Source organism: Tachysurus vachellii, chromosome 24, assembly GCF_030014155.1.
Source record: "Tachysurus vachellii isolate PV-2020 chromosome 24, HZAU_Pvac_v1, whole genome shotgun sequence".
Lineage (NCBI taxonomy): Eukaryota > Metazoa > Chordata > Actinopteri > Siluriformes > Bagridae > Tachysurus > Tachysurus vachellii.
In genome coordinates, this window is record NC_083483.1 from 8,543,743 (window position 1) to 8,560,734 (window position 16,992).

At 38.4% G+C, this 16,992-nt stretch overlaps 1 protein-coding gene across 1 annotated transcript in view; it reads left to right on the top strand.

Moving 5' to 3' along the window:
• The window catches only part of LOC132839287 (VPS10 domain-containing receptor SorCS1), a 221,771-nt gene that overhangs the window by 148,209 nt on the left and 56,570 nt on the right, over window positions 1-16,992 (top strand). The window contains exons 4-6 of the mRNA XM_060860185.1: window positions 3,217-3,375; window positions 9,524-9,597; window positions 14,677-14,741. Of these exons, the coding sequence (XP_060716168.1) occupies window positions 3,217-3,375; window positions 9,524-9,597; window positions 14,677-14,741 (298 nt within the window). The remainder of the gene's footprint in view (window positions 1-3,216; window positions 3,376-9,523; window positions 9,598-14,676; window positions 14,742-16,992) is intronic.

Below are 16,992 nucleotides of genomic sequence, written 5' to 3' on the forward strand. Positions count from 1 at the left end.
ATAGTTGTTACGGATTTATGCTAATGACTTGAAATGTAATCTTCACATTGCCTTTGAGCCCTTAAGTAAGGCCATGAAACTGCAACTGTTCAACTATATGCCTGTATTTTATTTTCCATCAGTTCTATATCGATTGTCATAAAAGCTAGAGTCAAGCAAATGAATGCAAATGAATGCAAAGCTGGCTACAAGCTGGCAGTGGGTAGAGTTGCAGACTCACAGCTACAGGGTCCGTAGTTTGATCCTGAGCTCAAACAAGGTTGCTATCTGTATGGATTTTTGCATGTCTGTGTAAGTTTCCTCCGGGTCCACTGGTTTCCTCCCCTTGAGAGTTGGCTATACGAATTGTGGATGTGTGTGAATGGTGTCCTTCTGCCTTGCACCCAGTGTTTTTGAGATAAGATCCAGATCCAATGAAACGCTGACCAGGATAAAGCTTTTACTGAAAAGGAATTAGTGAATGAGGGGCACGGTGGCTTAGTGGTTAGCACGTTCACCTCACATCTCCAGGGTTGGGGGTTCGATTCCCGCCTCTGCCTAGTGTGTGTGGAGTTTGCATGTTCTCCCCGTGCCTCGGGGGTTTCCTCCGGGTACTCCGGTTTCCTCCCCCGGTCCAAAGACATGCATGGTAGGTTGATTGGCATCTCTGGAAAATTGTCCGTAGTGTGTGATTGCGTGAGTGAATGAGAGTGTGTGTGTGTGCCCTGCGATGGGTTGGCACTCCGTCCAGGGTGTATCCTGCCTTGATGCCCGATGACGCCTGAGATCCCCGTGACCCGAGGTAGTTCGGATAAGCGGTAGAAAATGAGAGTGAGAGAGAGAATTAGTGAATGAATTCCTTTTCTCCACACATTTATCATTTTATTTTTTTTTTACATTCAGTCTGTCTTATATTTTGATTCATTTTTATGCACATGATAATGCACTTATTTATCATACTTTGTAACTTTTGACTTTTCATGTCTTCATTTCTGCTACTAAACTTTGCAACTTAATGATGAATCATCAGCATTAACATAAATGCATAAGGTGTAGCAGGAGGTCTAAAATGAACGGAATTTGATTACAGATAAAAATTGATTAGTGAAGGCAGGGGGCCAGAAAGTCTTACTATTTGACTGATGCAATTTTATTGTTTTAGGTAACTGACTGAAGCTCTGACCTTTAAAAACTTTTTAAAAAATCAGCCACGGCCCATTGATCTAACCATGTAATCTGTTGTTTATTCGTCTTCCCTGAGGTGATAATGAAATATACAAACAAATCAGCCGCATGTGTGCAGACAGACTTAAGCATCAGTGTTAGTGAAAAAGCTTTCAAATGCCTGCCACATGCAGTATATGTTCATGTGTGTAGGTGTGTGTGTAGGTGTGTGTGTAGACGCATGGCTGAAAATGTATTTTATGATTCATGATTAGAGAATGATTTACAAGAAATACCAAAACTCAAAATACACAGCGCATTTGGTTAAGTAGGTCCTACAGTAGGTCGGTTGGCTTTCGATCCACACTTGGATCTGTACTGACACCACCTCACTCAGATGCTGTCAGATCTGTTTGGTCTGCTCCATATGTGATTGCATTGCTAGTAGAATAGCATCTTTTCTAATGTTTGAGTTTATGAACAGTTATCAAAGTCCACATCTAAAATTGAGGGGCAATCGCACAATGATGACTTTAACATTAGCAACATTAGCATTTCATTAGCTTGCATAATCACTGAACTCTGAGTGAGTACGCACTGTGCACTCACACTACGCATTATGTACCCTACCGTCTAGTGTATGAATATTAGAAGTGAAGTATGTTCTAAAATCGAACACTAATGTTTTTGTTTTGTTTTTTTTTTTCAGTTGGCAAACTGTATGTAATGTTTTGAGGTAATGCTAGCTTTAACAGAATACACTGACATTTTTAAAATGTTGACAAATAATTCACTATATCAATAGGAATGAATTAAAAAGACATTTGTAAGTTTTCCTTTGGCATTATCTTGAAACTTTCAGCATTTCTAGAATTCTATTTTTTCTAGAATAGTGCATATGTCTGCATATCTGTAGCTTGCACTTCTAGGCGCAACATTCATTATTTTGCTTAAATTGTAAGTCTCCTTTCTTTGTTTGTAAATCAGCTTGAATGTGTTTTATGCAAATAGACTTTAGGTCTGGTGTATTTCGTTCTTTCCAATTGAACTGCAGTGACCTTACGGGTTAATTTTGCAGAGATAATCTTACAAATCAATAAGAAACTGAACCATGGTGCAGCTTACAGTAATAAAGTGGATTGAGATCCCACAGTTGTGCACTAAATACAGCGTATACCTCTCAAAACGAGCAAGAAACATCTGATCCACACATTAAAAAGTACCCTGGAGTTTAACAATACTCAGAGTTGCAAACAAATAAGGTAATTATTTTATTTTTGCTTATGGATATTTACTTGATTTAGCTTCTTTTGGGTTTTAAGGAATAATTACCGGCTACTTTTGAATAGTTTTATCATTCATCCTTTAGCCAGACTCTCAACATGTCTCAACATGTTTATCTATCTTTCAACAACAGGTCATAATGTATATCAACAGAGCCCATATGAACTGGATTTGAAGTAGCGATACAGTAGGTTGAAGGATCATCAAGAGATTATAATTTGTCTAAACACCAGAAAAAAGAAGTTAATAACCTAGATTAAAAAACCTCCTCTACATATTATTTATTGCTGTACTTGTACAAATTCCTCACTATAAAGTTTAGCATTAAAATTCTTCGACCCGGACCTACCTGTATAAGGATGAGGATATGTTTTGTTAGAGACTACAGGATAAAGATATCTGCCAAATGCTGTGAATCTATAAAACATTAACAACCATAAACCGATGACAATTCAGGATTATTTGATAGGCTGGCAGGGTGTTAACATTTGATCCATTTGATCTGTATTCAGTTCGGTAACATAGGTTCTGCAGATGTTACTTATCACTTATGACAGATTTATGAAGCTGTATACTTCACCCTTCACCAATCGAGATAAGGTCGCTAACCCGAAATGAAATTTTCTGGAGTCCAGTTAGGATTTGCATGATGTTAGCTGACACCTCCTATCCTTGTCTCAGTTTTAACCATGTTTTTACTTCACGGTAAAGTGTTTTGACTGAGAAGATTTGACTTTCCAAGGATTTGACTGAGAGGATTTGTTTTGATGTTATCACACTTTGATCCAGATCATGCTGCTGACAGACCCGGAGGTGGAGAACAGTCTGCTGATCAGCACAGATGAAGGAGCCACGTATCAGAAATACCGCCTTGGCTTCTATGTGCTCAGCCTGCTTTTCCATCCTGAGCAGGAGGATTGGATTCTCGCCTACAGCCACGATCAGAAGGTGTGTGACCCTTTCAAAGTTGGAATTTGAGTTTTATGCCTCGTAACTCAAAAAGTTATCAAAAGGGCGAGGAGCTGTCACTAGGCATTGGGTCAGTGTTACAATAGCACGTTAAAACAGAGATTTTCACATAACAAAGCAGCCAAATGGGAAAAATCATGATAGATTTAAAGGATGGCGGGAAAATTTAGAGCATTATTCATGAGATCAGAGTGTAGGAGATCCCAGTGTCACCAATATCTATTCACATATTTTCTTCTTTATTTGTTTATTATTATTATTATTATTATTATTATTATTATTATTATTATTATTATTATTATTATTATTGGTCATTTTTGCAGAAAATTGCACATTACTGATGGAAACTCACTATATTTATCTGCTCATTTAAAGCTGCATTAAACAGTGCGGTTTGAAAGAAAATGTTGTTCATTCGGCTGTGTCCTGTTTTGGGGTCACCAAAGAAAATTTGGTCCATATATATGATCTGACGCAGGTTTAACACCAGGACTACCACTGATAGTTAACTCTTCAGTGGCTGGGTTAACTTCTTGCCCGGGAATCGCGACGAGAACGCAGGTTCCTTCCGCTGGACCACCAGGAGGATACGTAGTTTAAAAGGAAATAAATAACTTTATTATTTCAATAGATACAATATGTTATTCATGTGAAGGGATTTCAAATAAAATACATTTATGGTCCTAAATGTCAGTCACTGTTCATCTGTAGTCAAGTGAAAAAAATCAATCAAACAAACAAATAACGATATATTTCTGGAGGACTGGGCAAAAAATCTGAGCTACTCTAACTGAACCTCTTAGTAGTGTTACACCCTTGAATTGAAATTGATTTAATTGGCATATTTATCTTTTGATGTCTGACATTTAAAGGTGAAAAAGATAGAAACACCTTTAGCATCAATTACAGCTGCATGTCTTCAGGGATGTGTCTCTATCAGCATCAAACATCTGCTTCCTCATATTGTCACATCCGGGATGGAAGGAGACAGACCCGTACGCAGGATAGCTTCAAATGAAGGGGGTTTAATAAATAAAGAAGACATAGACAAAAATGACGATAAATGAAACAATACAACTGACGACATTTAACAGAGACTAGACATGACAAGGGGTACACGCAACTAATGATCCGCGCTGCATTCAGCAACGCGGCTAACTTAAATACAATTAAGACAATGATGACAATGAGGAGCAGGTGTGGTGACAGGGAGGAGCAGACGAAGGCGGGGCAGACACGTGACAACAACAACAGCACATGGCCAAAAGTCCGGGCTGAATCATGACACATATACAGTATACTCTCTTTTTTAGCATAATTCCTCAAGCTCTGTCTGATAACATAGAGTCTTTTGATGAGCAGCCACATATTCTGATTCAAATTAAGTCTGGGTTTTGTCTGCCTTTGCCATTCTTCTACTTTCAGGTTCTTGAACCTTTCTAATTTAGGACCATCATCTTGTTTTAAGATTCACCTTTGGACCAGTCTCAAGTCTCGTTCAGACAGGAACAGTTTTTTTTTTCTGGAAATGTATTTGACTTGATCTTCATCTCTGACCATTTTCCCAATCCATCCTGATAACAATCACATATGATGACTTTTCAGACAAAACAAATGCTTAGTGCCAAAGTCCATTTTTTTCTGAATCAGATTTGAAAAAGTTGCTACCATTTTCTACATGTTTGTTAAGTCTCTAACGTGCCTTTTGGCAAACTACAAATAAGAATTTTAGTATAAACAATTTTATACTGTATGGCTCGCTATTCTTCCATAAACACAGCTTTGTGGCGTTCAAGTTTAGTACTTAATTATGAACAGTTTTTCACATCAGAGTTGTGACTCACTCTGGCTTCTTAGAGTTACCCTTGGCCACTTGGTTGCTTCTCCAACTAATGCTCTCCTTAACCAGTATACAAGTTTTTGTGGTTGGCCTTCTCACGGCTTAGCCACAGTTATAATGAATTTCATAGTTTATGAATTTTATAGTTTATAAAAGTGACGTGATGTGACGTGACGTGACGTGACATACAGCTAAGTATGGTGACCCATACTTATAATTCGTTCTCTGCATTTAACCCATCCAACCCTTATGTGCTTGTTGAACATCCTATTCCAGTGGCATGGAACTAATATTGAGTCTTTCTATGTTTGCTGCTGTATCAGCCTGCACTCTTCTGGGAAGAGTTTCCTCTAGGTTTTGGAACATGGCTGTGGGTTTTTTTTTTTGTTGTTTGGCAGAGATGGTGAGCGAAGAGGCATCAAAGATAAACAAAGATTTGTTGGACACTCCAGTTCCTTTAGTCAAAACTTGGAAAATCATCTCGTCATGGACATTGCTTTGTGCACTGTCGGACTAAAATAAACAAATACATTCTAGACATTGTGTGCCATTGACGTGTTGGCAAATGTTTGCAGTAGGCTCACATATGAGGGCCATGGCCAGTTATCTACATGATTTGGCCATACTGTGCATCTCATTATATCCAGCTTGGCTTTTGCTGTCCGCTTTGTGTATTGTTATGTGAGCCGCATGTGTGGCAGCACTGATGTTATAACATTGCATCTAGTGATCAAATGTACACCACAATGCTGGGAGCCAAACTGGCCATATGTGAAAAGAGCCCTGAGGGACCAGATGGTGCCGGTGGTGCTGTGGATTCTGTGTGGCAAAAACAACTGTTTGCATTTCTAACACATTGAATGTTGAAGCCAGAGCAGATGTATTTAGCATCACTGCAATTACAGTTGAGGTTTCACTTTTTAACTCACTCAGTAATCTTATTGTTTGCAATTTAAACTCCTGCACCTACCTTGTTAAATCCTCTGGTTAAATGTATAAGTCGATAACTGATCAAATTCAATGCATTAACATTAATCTAACCTTTAAAAATCTAAGATTTATTGCTTGTATTATTCTATTTAATTGACATTTTAGACTATTTTGCATGTGTAATAATCTGAATTGTTGGTTAAAATCTACAATTCTCTGGGTTATATGAATTAATTATGAATAATTATGTAACAGCAATACACAATTTCTTTATAATCTAAAAGTTATTTTAACGGTGGATCATGAACTAAACCAATGTAACTAGTTTGTTTCTTCTTACCTGTTCTTAATGTAGTGAGCTGAACTGTAGGGGCAAGAACAGACACCCGCACGGGACAGTCAAGTGCATGAACCAGTGTGACAAACTTAATTTGCAACGGATAAAACACAAGATTAAGAAATTAAACCCAGGAAATGCAGGAAAAGGGGGCAGACATGTAACTTTGGGTGTGCAAGCAGAAGAGGTTCCACAGTCTTGGCTAGGATTGATTTTCTTACAGTTTTTCCAAAACAGGAAATAGCTACAAGAACAAAGAAACCAGCAGTTAGTTTCTTCTAGAGAGCCAACGCTACCTCTGTGGGCTGCTGGGCCTCACACGGCCAGCTAGTCCGACTCCGCCCCACAGCCACACGGACAGGCGCTGTCCTTGGTGCTGAAGTGGCATTTACTCTTTACCACTGGCATGATAGTTTGTTTAGTTAGTTTGTGCGCTTGCTGGTTTGTCCGTGGCTGTGTGGACCCTGTCGCCACAGATCTTCAAAATCTAAAGTCAAATGACTTTGGAAATCAATAACAATTGTTTTATTGTGCAATAAAACCAGATCTCTAACCACATAATTGTGAATATGCAAAGTAATATTAATGTAATACTCATAATTTTTAAATTTCCCAAATAGTTACAGCTAGTATTGTACTTAGCACAGTTGTAAATAAAGCTGTTCACAAGTCCCCAGTAATCCCCAGTAAGATGCTGTCGAGCATTTTCCAAGTTTGTTTCAGACCTAATAAATTATGGAGTGTTTTCTTTTTCTCACCTTCACACCTTTGGAACAGACTAAAATATACCGGACCATATAAAGGGAGGACAAGGAACAACCATAGACAAGACAACAAAAAACAAAGGAAAGACAGTAGATGTTAGGAAAACTCAGTCATGCAGGCATCGTGTAACATGAGAATTTAGTCACGGTCTGTGATCACAGTTTCACTCACTTCAGATTTAACATTGACTTCACCCTTGAGAAGAGACCACCAATACAATTAAGATGGAATAAGCACTAACAAATAGTGTTATCGTCCAACTGATGGATAATTGCTGACTGTTTGTGCACCATGCACAGTCACCCACGCGTAAAAAAATGTGAAAACCTGCACAAACAAACACTCTATCTCCACACTAATTAAAACCCCTCTCCAAATCTATCCTGCAAACAAATGAGTAATTTGTTAGTGTTGACAAATTATTTCTCTTTTTTTTTTTTCTTTTTTCTTTTTTTTTACATTTTGCAACGTAGCCTCCAGGTGGTCCAGCAGAGGGCAGGATCCCATGATCTCATTGACGTGGCCTAGGTTTGATTCCTAAGCAAAAAATCCAGCCACTGCAGAGTTAACTCTCTGTGCTGGTCTCAAATATGATCTGCTGTGGTGACCCACCTGACAGGGTGCAACCTGGAAGAAGTTGAATAACAACAACAACAAATTTTGCAATGTCCACAGTAGTTTAGATCTTTTGAAAGTAACAGGCTATTTTTACTTACCCAAAATTACAATTTCATTTAGAGCACGTGAACAACAATATATTTATAAAGGCAAAACCATCAGTAGCATTTTTGGGTGTTTTTATTTATTTATTATTTTTGAAAAATTACATTTCTTAAATTGATCTAGCTATGCAACCATGTTTGTTCCATCTTAATCTTAATGCTGGTTACATGGGCATTTGTCAAGGGATGGGATATATTATGCAGCGAAGTGAAGTGAAGTGACAAAATTCACGAAGTTGATGTGTTAGAAGCAGAAAAATTGGGCAAGCCTAAGGATCTGCATGACTTTGACAACGACCAAATAGTGATGGCTAGATGACTGAGCATCAGAGCATTTCCAAAACAGAAGGTCTTGTGGGATGTTCCCAGTATGCAGGGGTTAGTACCAAACAACCAGTGAACCAGCAACTTATTGATGCTCATGGGTAGCAAAGGCTAGCTTGTCTCTTCCGATCCTACAAAAGAGCTACTGAAGCACAAATTACTAAAAATGTTAATGCTGTCCATGATAGAAAGGCATCAGAACACATGATGCATCACAGCTTGCTGCATACAAGGCTCCCAGTCCTTGGACTTCCCAACCAGATACCCTATGAGCCTTTCTGTCAGGTTTTCTAATAAAACAACAACAACAACAAAACAGCAACAAAAAAATATGCAGAGTGTATATTTTGTATATGCAGAGTGTACATCTCAAGACTAGAGGTATTCATTAGCCCTATTTCTGTTCACAGACGACCTAATTATATTAGTTAATTAATGGTACTATATTCACGTATGTTTCCCTTTCCACCTTGTTTAAGAACAATCTTCCAAGTTAAACAACTCCAAGCTTTTGTTGTAACCCTAATTAAATTGAGGCACCTCGACGCCCAGTGACCTCTGGTATAACCCACAATTTCCCTACACTCATCTTTCTTTCCTATCTATGATTCTATAATTTTGAAACCCATCCACTCACAGGTGGCATCTGCAGCAGTTATGGAAGTCGGTAATATTGTGAGATTTCAGCACCCTAGTGAGGCGCAGGCTTGCTAACGCAGACTGCACAAACCCCCCACTGCTTTAGATCTGTCTCACTATGCCTGGCGAGACCACCCTCGCATGTTATAAAGCATGGCTGTTTTTTTTTTTTCCCAAAAAAAAAAAATCAAGTTCTTTTCAAGACCCATTTAGTTTTTTTTCCCCTCACACTGAAAGCCTGCTGGGAAGATATAAACACAGCTGTTGTCTTGTTTGGTGATGGATAATGTGATGTTTGAATTCAGAAGTGAGCTAGAACACCATGCATGCTGCCAACATTCAATTTAAATTTGCTTCCATTAAGATAGAATTCAGGAAGGTTGAATAATATCGTTTGAGCTTAGGTTATTATTTTTAAAGATAAGAAATGTTGGGACGCATTTTAAAATTGTGTTTTTTTTATTTCAAAGAACTTGAGTTATATATACGTCGTATAATTACACAAGGTCACTCAGCGTTTGCCTTTCATTCAAGCTAACGAATTGATCCTGCGTTTCATTCTGTCCGCAGCTTTACAGCTCAGTCGAGTTTGGACGACGGTGGCAGCTGGTTCATGAAAGGGTTGCGCCGAATCGATTCTACTGGTAGGCACTTTCTTTTGAATACCCAGCATTGATTACTTTGAGGCCCTGCATTTTGTAACACTGTGAATTAAATAGAGGATATGAACATAGATTTCCACTGAGATTTCCTTCTACAGGGCACCGTACTGTTATTATCTTTTTAGGAAAAATAGAGTTTATGGGTTGAGAGTTTAAAGATTTAAGCTTTTCCTAAAAAGGTCAAATTGGAAACTTCTCTGAAAGAGAAACCTTCTGTTATGGGGTTCTATATAGAATCTAGGAACAAGACGCCCAAAACCACAACTATGAAGATTGATTTTTCAAGTTTTAAGTGGGTTAAAGCTAAGTCAAGATCCAGTCTAAATAAATAAAAGTGAGGCAGAGTCAAGATCGAGGCCATAAACCAATAAATCCTATTCAAGGCCAAGCTTTCTGCTTCATTCCTGCATTGTGCTGATGTTTTCCAGAAGAGGAACTTACTGCTTGTAAAACCTGTGAAAAGAACAGAAAGTCCAAGACCCTATTTAACAAGCCGAATGGCCAAGACCGAGACATGTTGTGGCACAAATGGCAATAAATTTGCGACAAGTGAATAATAAAAAATTGTGGGACTGGATTTAAGGCTAAACAACCGTAATGCCCTTATTACAACCCTTGTAATAACCTTGTAGAATACCTCAGGGGGTTAACTGAGCTCCAGCTCACGTTTATTTAGTCTACGCCTTTGGTGCACTTCAGGTAAAAAAAACAAACACTAATCCTAACAACTCAACAAAACTCAAGTTTATGTTCAAGCTCTGTCCCTGTTTGACCATCTCCATCTTAGACTGTGCATATAAATAAACTAAATTCAAGAACTAATTAAAATAGAATAAATAGAAATTAAATAAGAAGAAGTAATACAATTTTTACATGGTGTAAATTACAATGGTGTAAAAAAGTCTTTATGGAATCCTAAAGGATCTGATAAATGGACATGTGTCAGGACTCTGCCCGGACTTCGGCCATGTGCCTTTTGTTTATGTTCCTTGTTCACGTGTCTGCCCCGTCCCTTGTCTTTTCCTCCCCGCCTCTGCACACCTGTCCATCATGTGTCATGATTATTTGTATTATTTAATTGAGCCACGTTGCCTTGTGCAGCGCGGAATCCTGTTGTCTCCTGTTGTATTCGTCTGGTTCGTCTTTGTCCTGTTTAGTGTTTTTTAGGTTAATAAATCCTGTTTTCATTTAGCTGTCCTGCGTTTGGGTCCGTTTTTATCCCGCGTCTCTGACAGCATGTCTGTGTTGAGCAGTCTGATGGCCTGAGGGAAGAAGCTCCTCTTGAGACTCTCGGATTTAGCCATCAGACTAAAGAAGCGCTTGTTTGATTACAACAGCCTGAACATGAAGTGAAACAAACTGAAAATCCCTTTAGGGCTGTAGATTAAACCTTAACCATTCACAGTTTTAAAAAATGAGTGAGTAATTTTTAAGCACACTCAGACAATTGTGTTCCTCAAGGACTTTTTGGGCAGTTATGGGTTCCGAGCTTAACAAATAGGTCCTACTTTAAAGCCCAGTGGTGCCACCCTCACAGTTTAGATGTAAAATTTATGATTTTTGACTTTCACCTGAAAACTACACTTTTCTGCTTTCTCAGCTTTTCTCAAACACAAATAAAATTCTCAGCTGGAAAAGCCAATTCCCTGAAGCGAAAGGCATACAGGACCTCAGACACTTATTTACACCTGGTAGCTGTTACTTTTCTTTTGTGCACACTTTATCTAGGTTAAGTTTGACCTGTGTGTTCACAAGCCTAGTGAGCCGATAAAAAAAACAAGTAGAAACTGTGATCTCGCTTTACTTCACCAAAACTACTGCTACTTATTTACATTACATTAAGGAATTACAACAATTTTTAAGGATCCCTTCTCTGAGCTGAAAGTCTGCACTTCAACCGCATCTTGATTGCTTAATATCCGATCCTTTGTGGTTGTGTACTGAGGCCAAATTTCAAAAATGATGTCATTATCCAAATACTTATGGATAAAAATGTATAGCATTTATAATAGATTACACCTTTAGTAAAGTATAATGAAAAATAAAAATTGATTATCTATATGCAAATACATCTTGGCATGCATGTAGTGTAAGACAAGCTGTTATATATTATCTCTACTCCAGGGAAATGGATCTTCTTTCCCCAAACCTCCCCATCCATCTCTTTCTCTTTCTTCATCTGTGCCTTATTTACTTTGGATATCTCATCCAAAGGCAGATAATCTTCACCAGTCAAATCCAGCCATTTAGAGACAATTTGGGCCACGAGTAGGTTTTGGAATGCGAACACTTTAGTCAAACAGCGACGGAGGACGATTTCAGACCGTACTGAGTTCCAATATAGAGCGAAGCCACATGAAATCCTTAACAAACTCAGCCCAAGTGTTAGCAGCACCACTATTAAGGGGAATAGAAACTAAAGAGCATTGATATAGCTTGCTTTAATATGAATCGTGAAATAGACTCGGCAATTAATTTCTTTGTTCAATTTCAGATTTACAAACGTATTGTGAACAATGATGTTCTTCGTGCTTGTGTGTGTATGTTTATAAATGTTTTTTTAACTGTTTTCGGGTGAAGCTGACTTACATTTAGTGACACATACAAAACTCTTTAAAAATAAAATTCATTCATTCATTCATCTTCAACCGCTTATCCGAACTACCTCGGGTCACGGGGAGCCTGTACCTATCTCAGGCGTCATTGGGCATCAAGGCAGGATACACCCTGGACGGAGTGCCAACCCATCACAGGGCACACACACACTCTCATTCACTCACGCAATCACACACTACGGACAATTTTCCAGAGATGCCAATCAACCTACCATGCATGTCTTTGGACCGGGGAAGGAAACCGGAGTACCCGGAGGAAACCCCCGAGGCACGGGGAGAACATGCAAACTCCACACACACAAGGTGGAGGTGGGTATCGAACCCCCAACCCTGGAGGTGTGAGGCAAATGTGCTAACCGCTAAGCCACCGTGCCCCCCTAAATAAAATTCACTGAAATAAAAAAAAAAATTATTACAAGATAAAAGATGCAGGCGAAAACAACTTGCTGACTGAAACTGGACAGCTGAAGACAAAAAAGAGCAGATGATTAAAAAAGACACCGGTTTATGTGAGCATGTGCACACGATAGCTTGTTATTGGCTGGGGTTTGATGTTTTTTTGCATTCTGAGATGCTTTTCTGCTCAGCACATTTGTAAAGAGTGATTAATTGAGGTACTGTATCTTTCTTGACAGCTCAAACCATCTCTCTCATCAACAAGGTGTTTCCATCCCAGAACTGTCACTCACTCATTTTTTTCCTCACGATTGTGTAAAAATCCCAAAAGATCAACAGCTCGATTGTGTCAAATTTGATCGTGGCATGTATGTTGGTGGCAGAGATCACAATCGTTCTTCATTCAGATGTCTGATGAGAACATTAAGTGAAGTTCTTACACTATTAACATGTTTGTTTTTTTTTCTATTGTGCTGCTGCCACGTGATTGACTGAAAAGATAAGCATGAATTTACTTGTTTAAGCCGCAGCACTGCCAAGCTTTGAGCAAGGCCCTTAACTCCATCTGCTCCAGTATCTCTGTATCTCATGGCTGACCCTGTGCTCTGACCCTAACGTCCAAAGTTGGGATATTCAAAGAAAGATTTTCACTGTGCTGTGATGTATATGACAAAATGAAGGCTTATCTATTCTACGTGTTCTAGTAAAGTGGACTTTAATAACTCAGGACAGTTTGATATGACAGCTGAGATTTATATTAATGAGTTTCCTTATGCGTAAATTTACACACACTCAGAACTCTCTTAGGAATTGTTTTCCCCAAACTAATCTGATTTTCATGAAAAACATATTTCTTATGTAAATGTTCCTGTGACCAATATATCTGTGTATTAACTGTATGATAAATGTGGCCTGTTACTCATTGTTTACTCATAAATATTTTATTTGCCATCTCTTTAGCATTTAAGAATTACATAAGCCGCCTTGTTAGCGGTCTATCCGTCACTTTCCAAATATTAGCTTTTTACCAGCAAGGGATCAGTTTCAGGATGTGGGTTTTCAGCACCAAAGAACCTAATTTAATCCAAACTCAAATCTCATTCTTCTAAATATTGTTTCAAATATGAGTGAAATGAAGACGAAGATCGAAAAGTAGAGTTTATCGACAGGTCTTGAATCAGACCCCCCTACCTGTATCTGACTGGGTTAAAAAATAAACAAACAAAAAAGAATTTTAACAGGATGTGGAAATCTTTACAGGTACCAGCAAGATCCGTCATACATGTTTGCTATGGAAGATGAAGGACAAACTCGGATGTAGTTTCGGGAACACTGTCAACACTGTCCAATAAATACAGACACAGAGGATACCTTTTCTTTTTCAGTGTACCTTTCTGGAGCACATCCCTCTGTTTTTCTGTCACTTTAATAAATATTTCCTGTTCTAGTCCTTTTTTTTTGAACAATGAAGTAAAAGACAGGAAGGAAGGAAGAAAATGGAAGGTGGTGCCTTTGGACATTTTATTAAAGAAAGAAAATTAAAGGTTTCAGGTTTAATGGTTGCATGATGTATCCAGTACTTCTGTAAGAATAATGGTTAAGGTTATTGAATGGTGCAAGGCTGTCTAAAGGCTTTTTTTTTTTTACTGAAGCACTGGCTCAAGAGTGATGCCACGTACGCTGGTTATTATCTTTTGCACATCTGGGAAGATTTTCCAAGGTTTATATTTTGTTGAAAGGCTGTTTTTTTGTACTGAGTTTTTCAGTATTATAACAGCTACGGTTACTTGTTAATACTTGTTAAAAAAAAAAGCATATATGAGAAATAAATGCTGAAAGCATTAATATAACCAATTAATATTGATTATGCTAGTGCATTTAACTCTTGCTTATATAGAGCAGGTCGTTAAATGTTGGCGATTAAATAGCGTTAAATACAAAACTTTACATAGTAGATTATTTGCACTTCACAGTCATATATGTATTTAATAAAAGTTTCTCTCTCTCTCACTCTCTCTCTCTCTCTCTCTCTCAAACACACACACATTAGGTCTAAAATGGGTCTGGATAAAGAACCGGGGCTGATTCACCTGGAGACTACCATTTCTGAGACACGTAAGACTGTTTACTTTTAATTCCATTTCATTGACCTGTCAGCTATCATCATCACCATCATTCACTAAGCAAATAAGTTATTCAAGTACAGAGACCACTTAAAACCTCAATATGATGGTGTCTAATGCACAGAAAGAAATCTTCACAGCTTACTGGCCACTCAGCAACTTCAAGCAATTAAGAGTAATGGCACTTTATAGGCCACGGCCATGTGACATTTACCCGGTGACTCTACATACAGACAGAGAGCTGTGAGGTATTTCTGAGCTACATATTGCTGCTGAATGCTGGGTCACTAGGGATATGGTCAGATGGACTACTGTATACATTCAATAGGGCCATCATGATATCATTTCTATTATTATTATAGCTGAGCGAGAAAAACAGGGATGTCCTAAGCAGACAGGTGTGAGGCTTCTTCCCCTTAAGCTTTCCATCACTACATGTATAACTGTTTATTGATATATTTGACATAGAATAAGGATTTGAAGAAATGCATGCTGTGATAAGTAATGAAAACAGGGAGAAATAATACACCTCCAGATGCGTGGTTATAAAATATAATGAACAACTGGGGCGGTGCGATATCATTACGACCATCCCAAAGTATTTCATTCCTCCTAAACCACAGCAATTTGCCAAATCTAATCATGATTTTTGAAGTAATTACATGTTTTATTTGATTTTTTTCATTTATTGTTACATTTAGTGCGATATAAAAGTTACTATTTAAATTTGAATAACATCATTACTTTGCTTTCTACATGCATCAAATGTTCAAATGCATGTGGAAATCAGAAATGTTGGGACCACACAGTCTGAAACTAGCACCAAGACCTCATCAGCAGATGGTTTAAGTTCTGAAAGTTGTGAGGTTGAGCCTGTATGGATCTGTCTTATTTGTCCAGAACATCCCACATGATGCTTGATCATTGATCCAAGATTGAGCTCTAGGTAATTTAGAGGCATCTTGATCTCTTTACTCCTTAAAGCATTCCTGAACAATATTTGTAGTGTAGCAGGGTGCATTATTCGGCTGGAAGAGGCCACTGGCGTTAGGGATTACTGTTACTATGGGGCAATTCAGAGAGACCGACCACGGTCACCATGGTCGGAAAGGTGGTTACACAAGGAAGACCTACTGTACAAGACCAGCATAAAAAATGACTTAGCAGTTGATCACCAGGATGAAGACTTGCATTCTGGGTGAATGTTTTCTTATGAGATTAAACAAAAAACGTTTTTTTTTTGGCCATAATATTCCTAGAAAGCGAGGCTTTTAATCCGATGAATACTATCTCAACTGTGAAACATGGGAGTGGTAGCATTATGTCATGGGCATGTTCGACTGGAAAGGTGGGAAGGAGACTTGTGGACAGAAGAGTAATGTCAGGATTATAACGTATTGGACTAGCCATCACAAAGTCCTGACTTAAATGCCATAGAACAGTTATTAAATGAACTGCAAAAGCATGTCTGATCACGTCGGTAAAATAATCAAACTCAGTTGAAATTAGCATAAATTCTAGAGTATTATGAGAAGCTTGTTAGCTTCAGCAAGGGTTCAATTTATGTTAAGCAATTAAAAAAGGCCATGCCACCAAATTGAATGTAAATATTAGGGATGAGTGAGTACAGCATTATCTGTATCTGTATCTGTATCTGTTAACCATATGAATTATCTGTATCTGTATCTGTACTCGGAGTGGGTGGGGCCTAACCCGGAAGTAGGCGGGGTTTGTCTTGAAATGGCCGGTGCTTTAACCGGTAATAATTAATTTGTAATATTTATAACACTAGCTTACTACCTTTATGTTTTTATGAAATACAGCAAAAACATGTCAGACACTCAGTGTCTGGTTACTGGTTAGAGACAGCTGAAGGTTTAAAAAAGAAAAAACATGTCCGACAGGCAGAGACGCAATGCGAGTCGCATTCTACCAAGCAAGCACCACGTCTGAACGAACCCACGTTTACCAGAACTCTACTGGTTAGTAAGTACGTATTATTAACGTTACAACCCGAAGTAAAAAGCTGAAGAAACCCTAAACGTTAACGGAAAAGACCCACGAACCCGAGTGACTGAGGGAGAGACAGAGAGCTGTTCTGTGTGTGATTGTGAGGGAGCAGAGCGACACACAGCAACACAATACATCTGTATGTGTGTAGGGGAGGGGCGCTGTGACTAGCCTATCACAGAACGCTGACACAATCAGCTACCCAATGATGATTTTCTTTCAATCCGAGCACA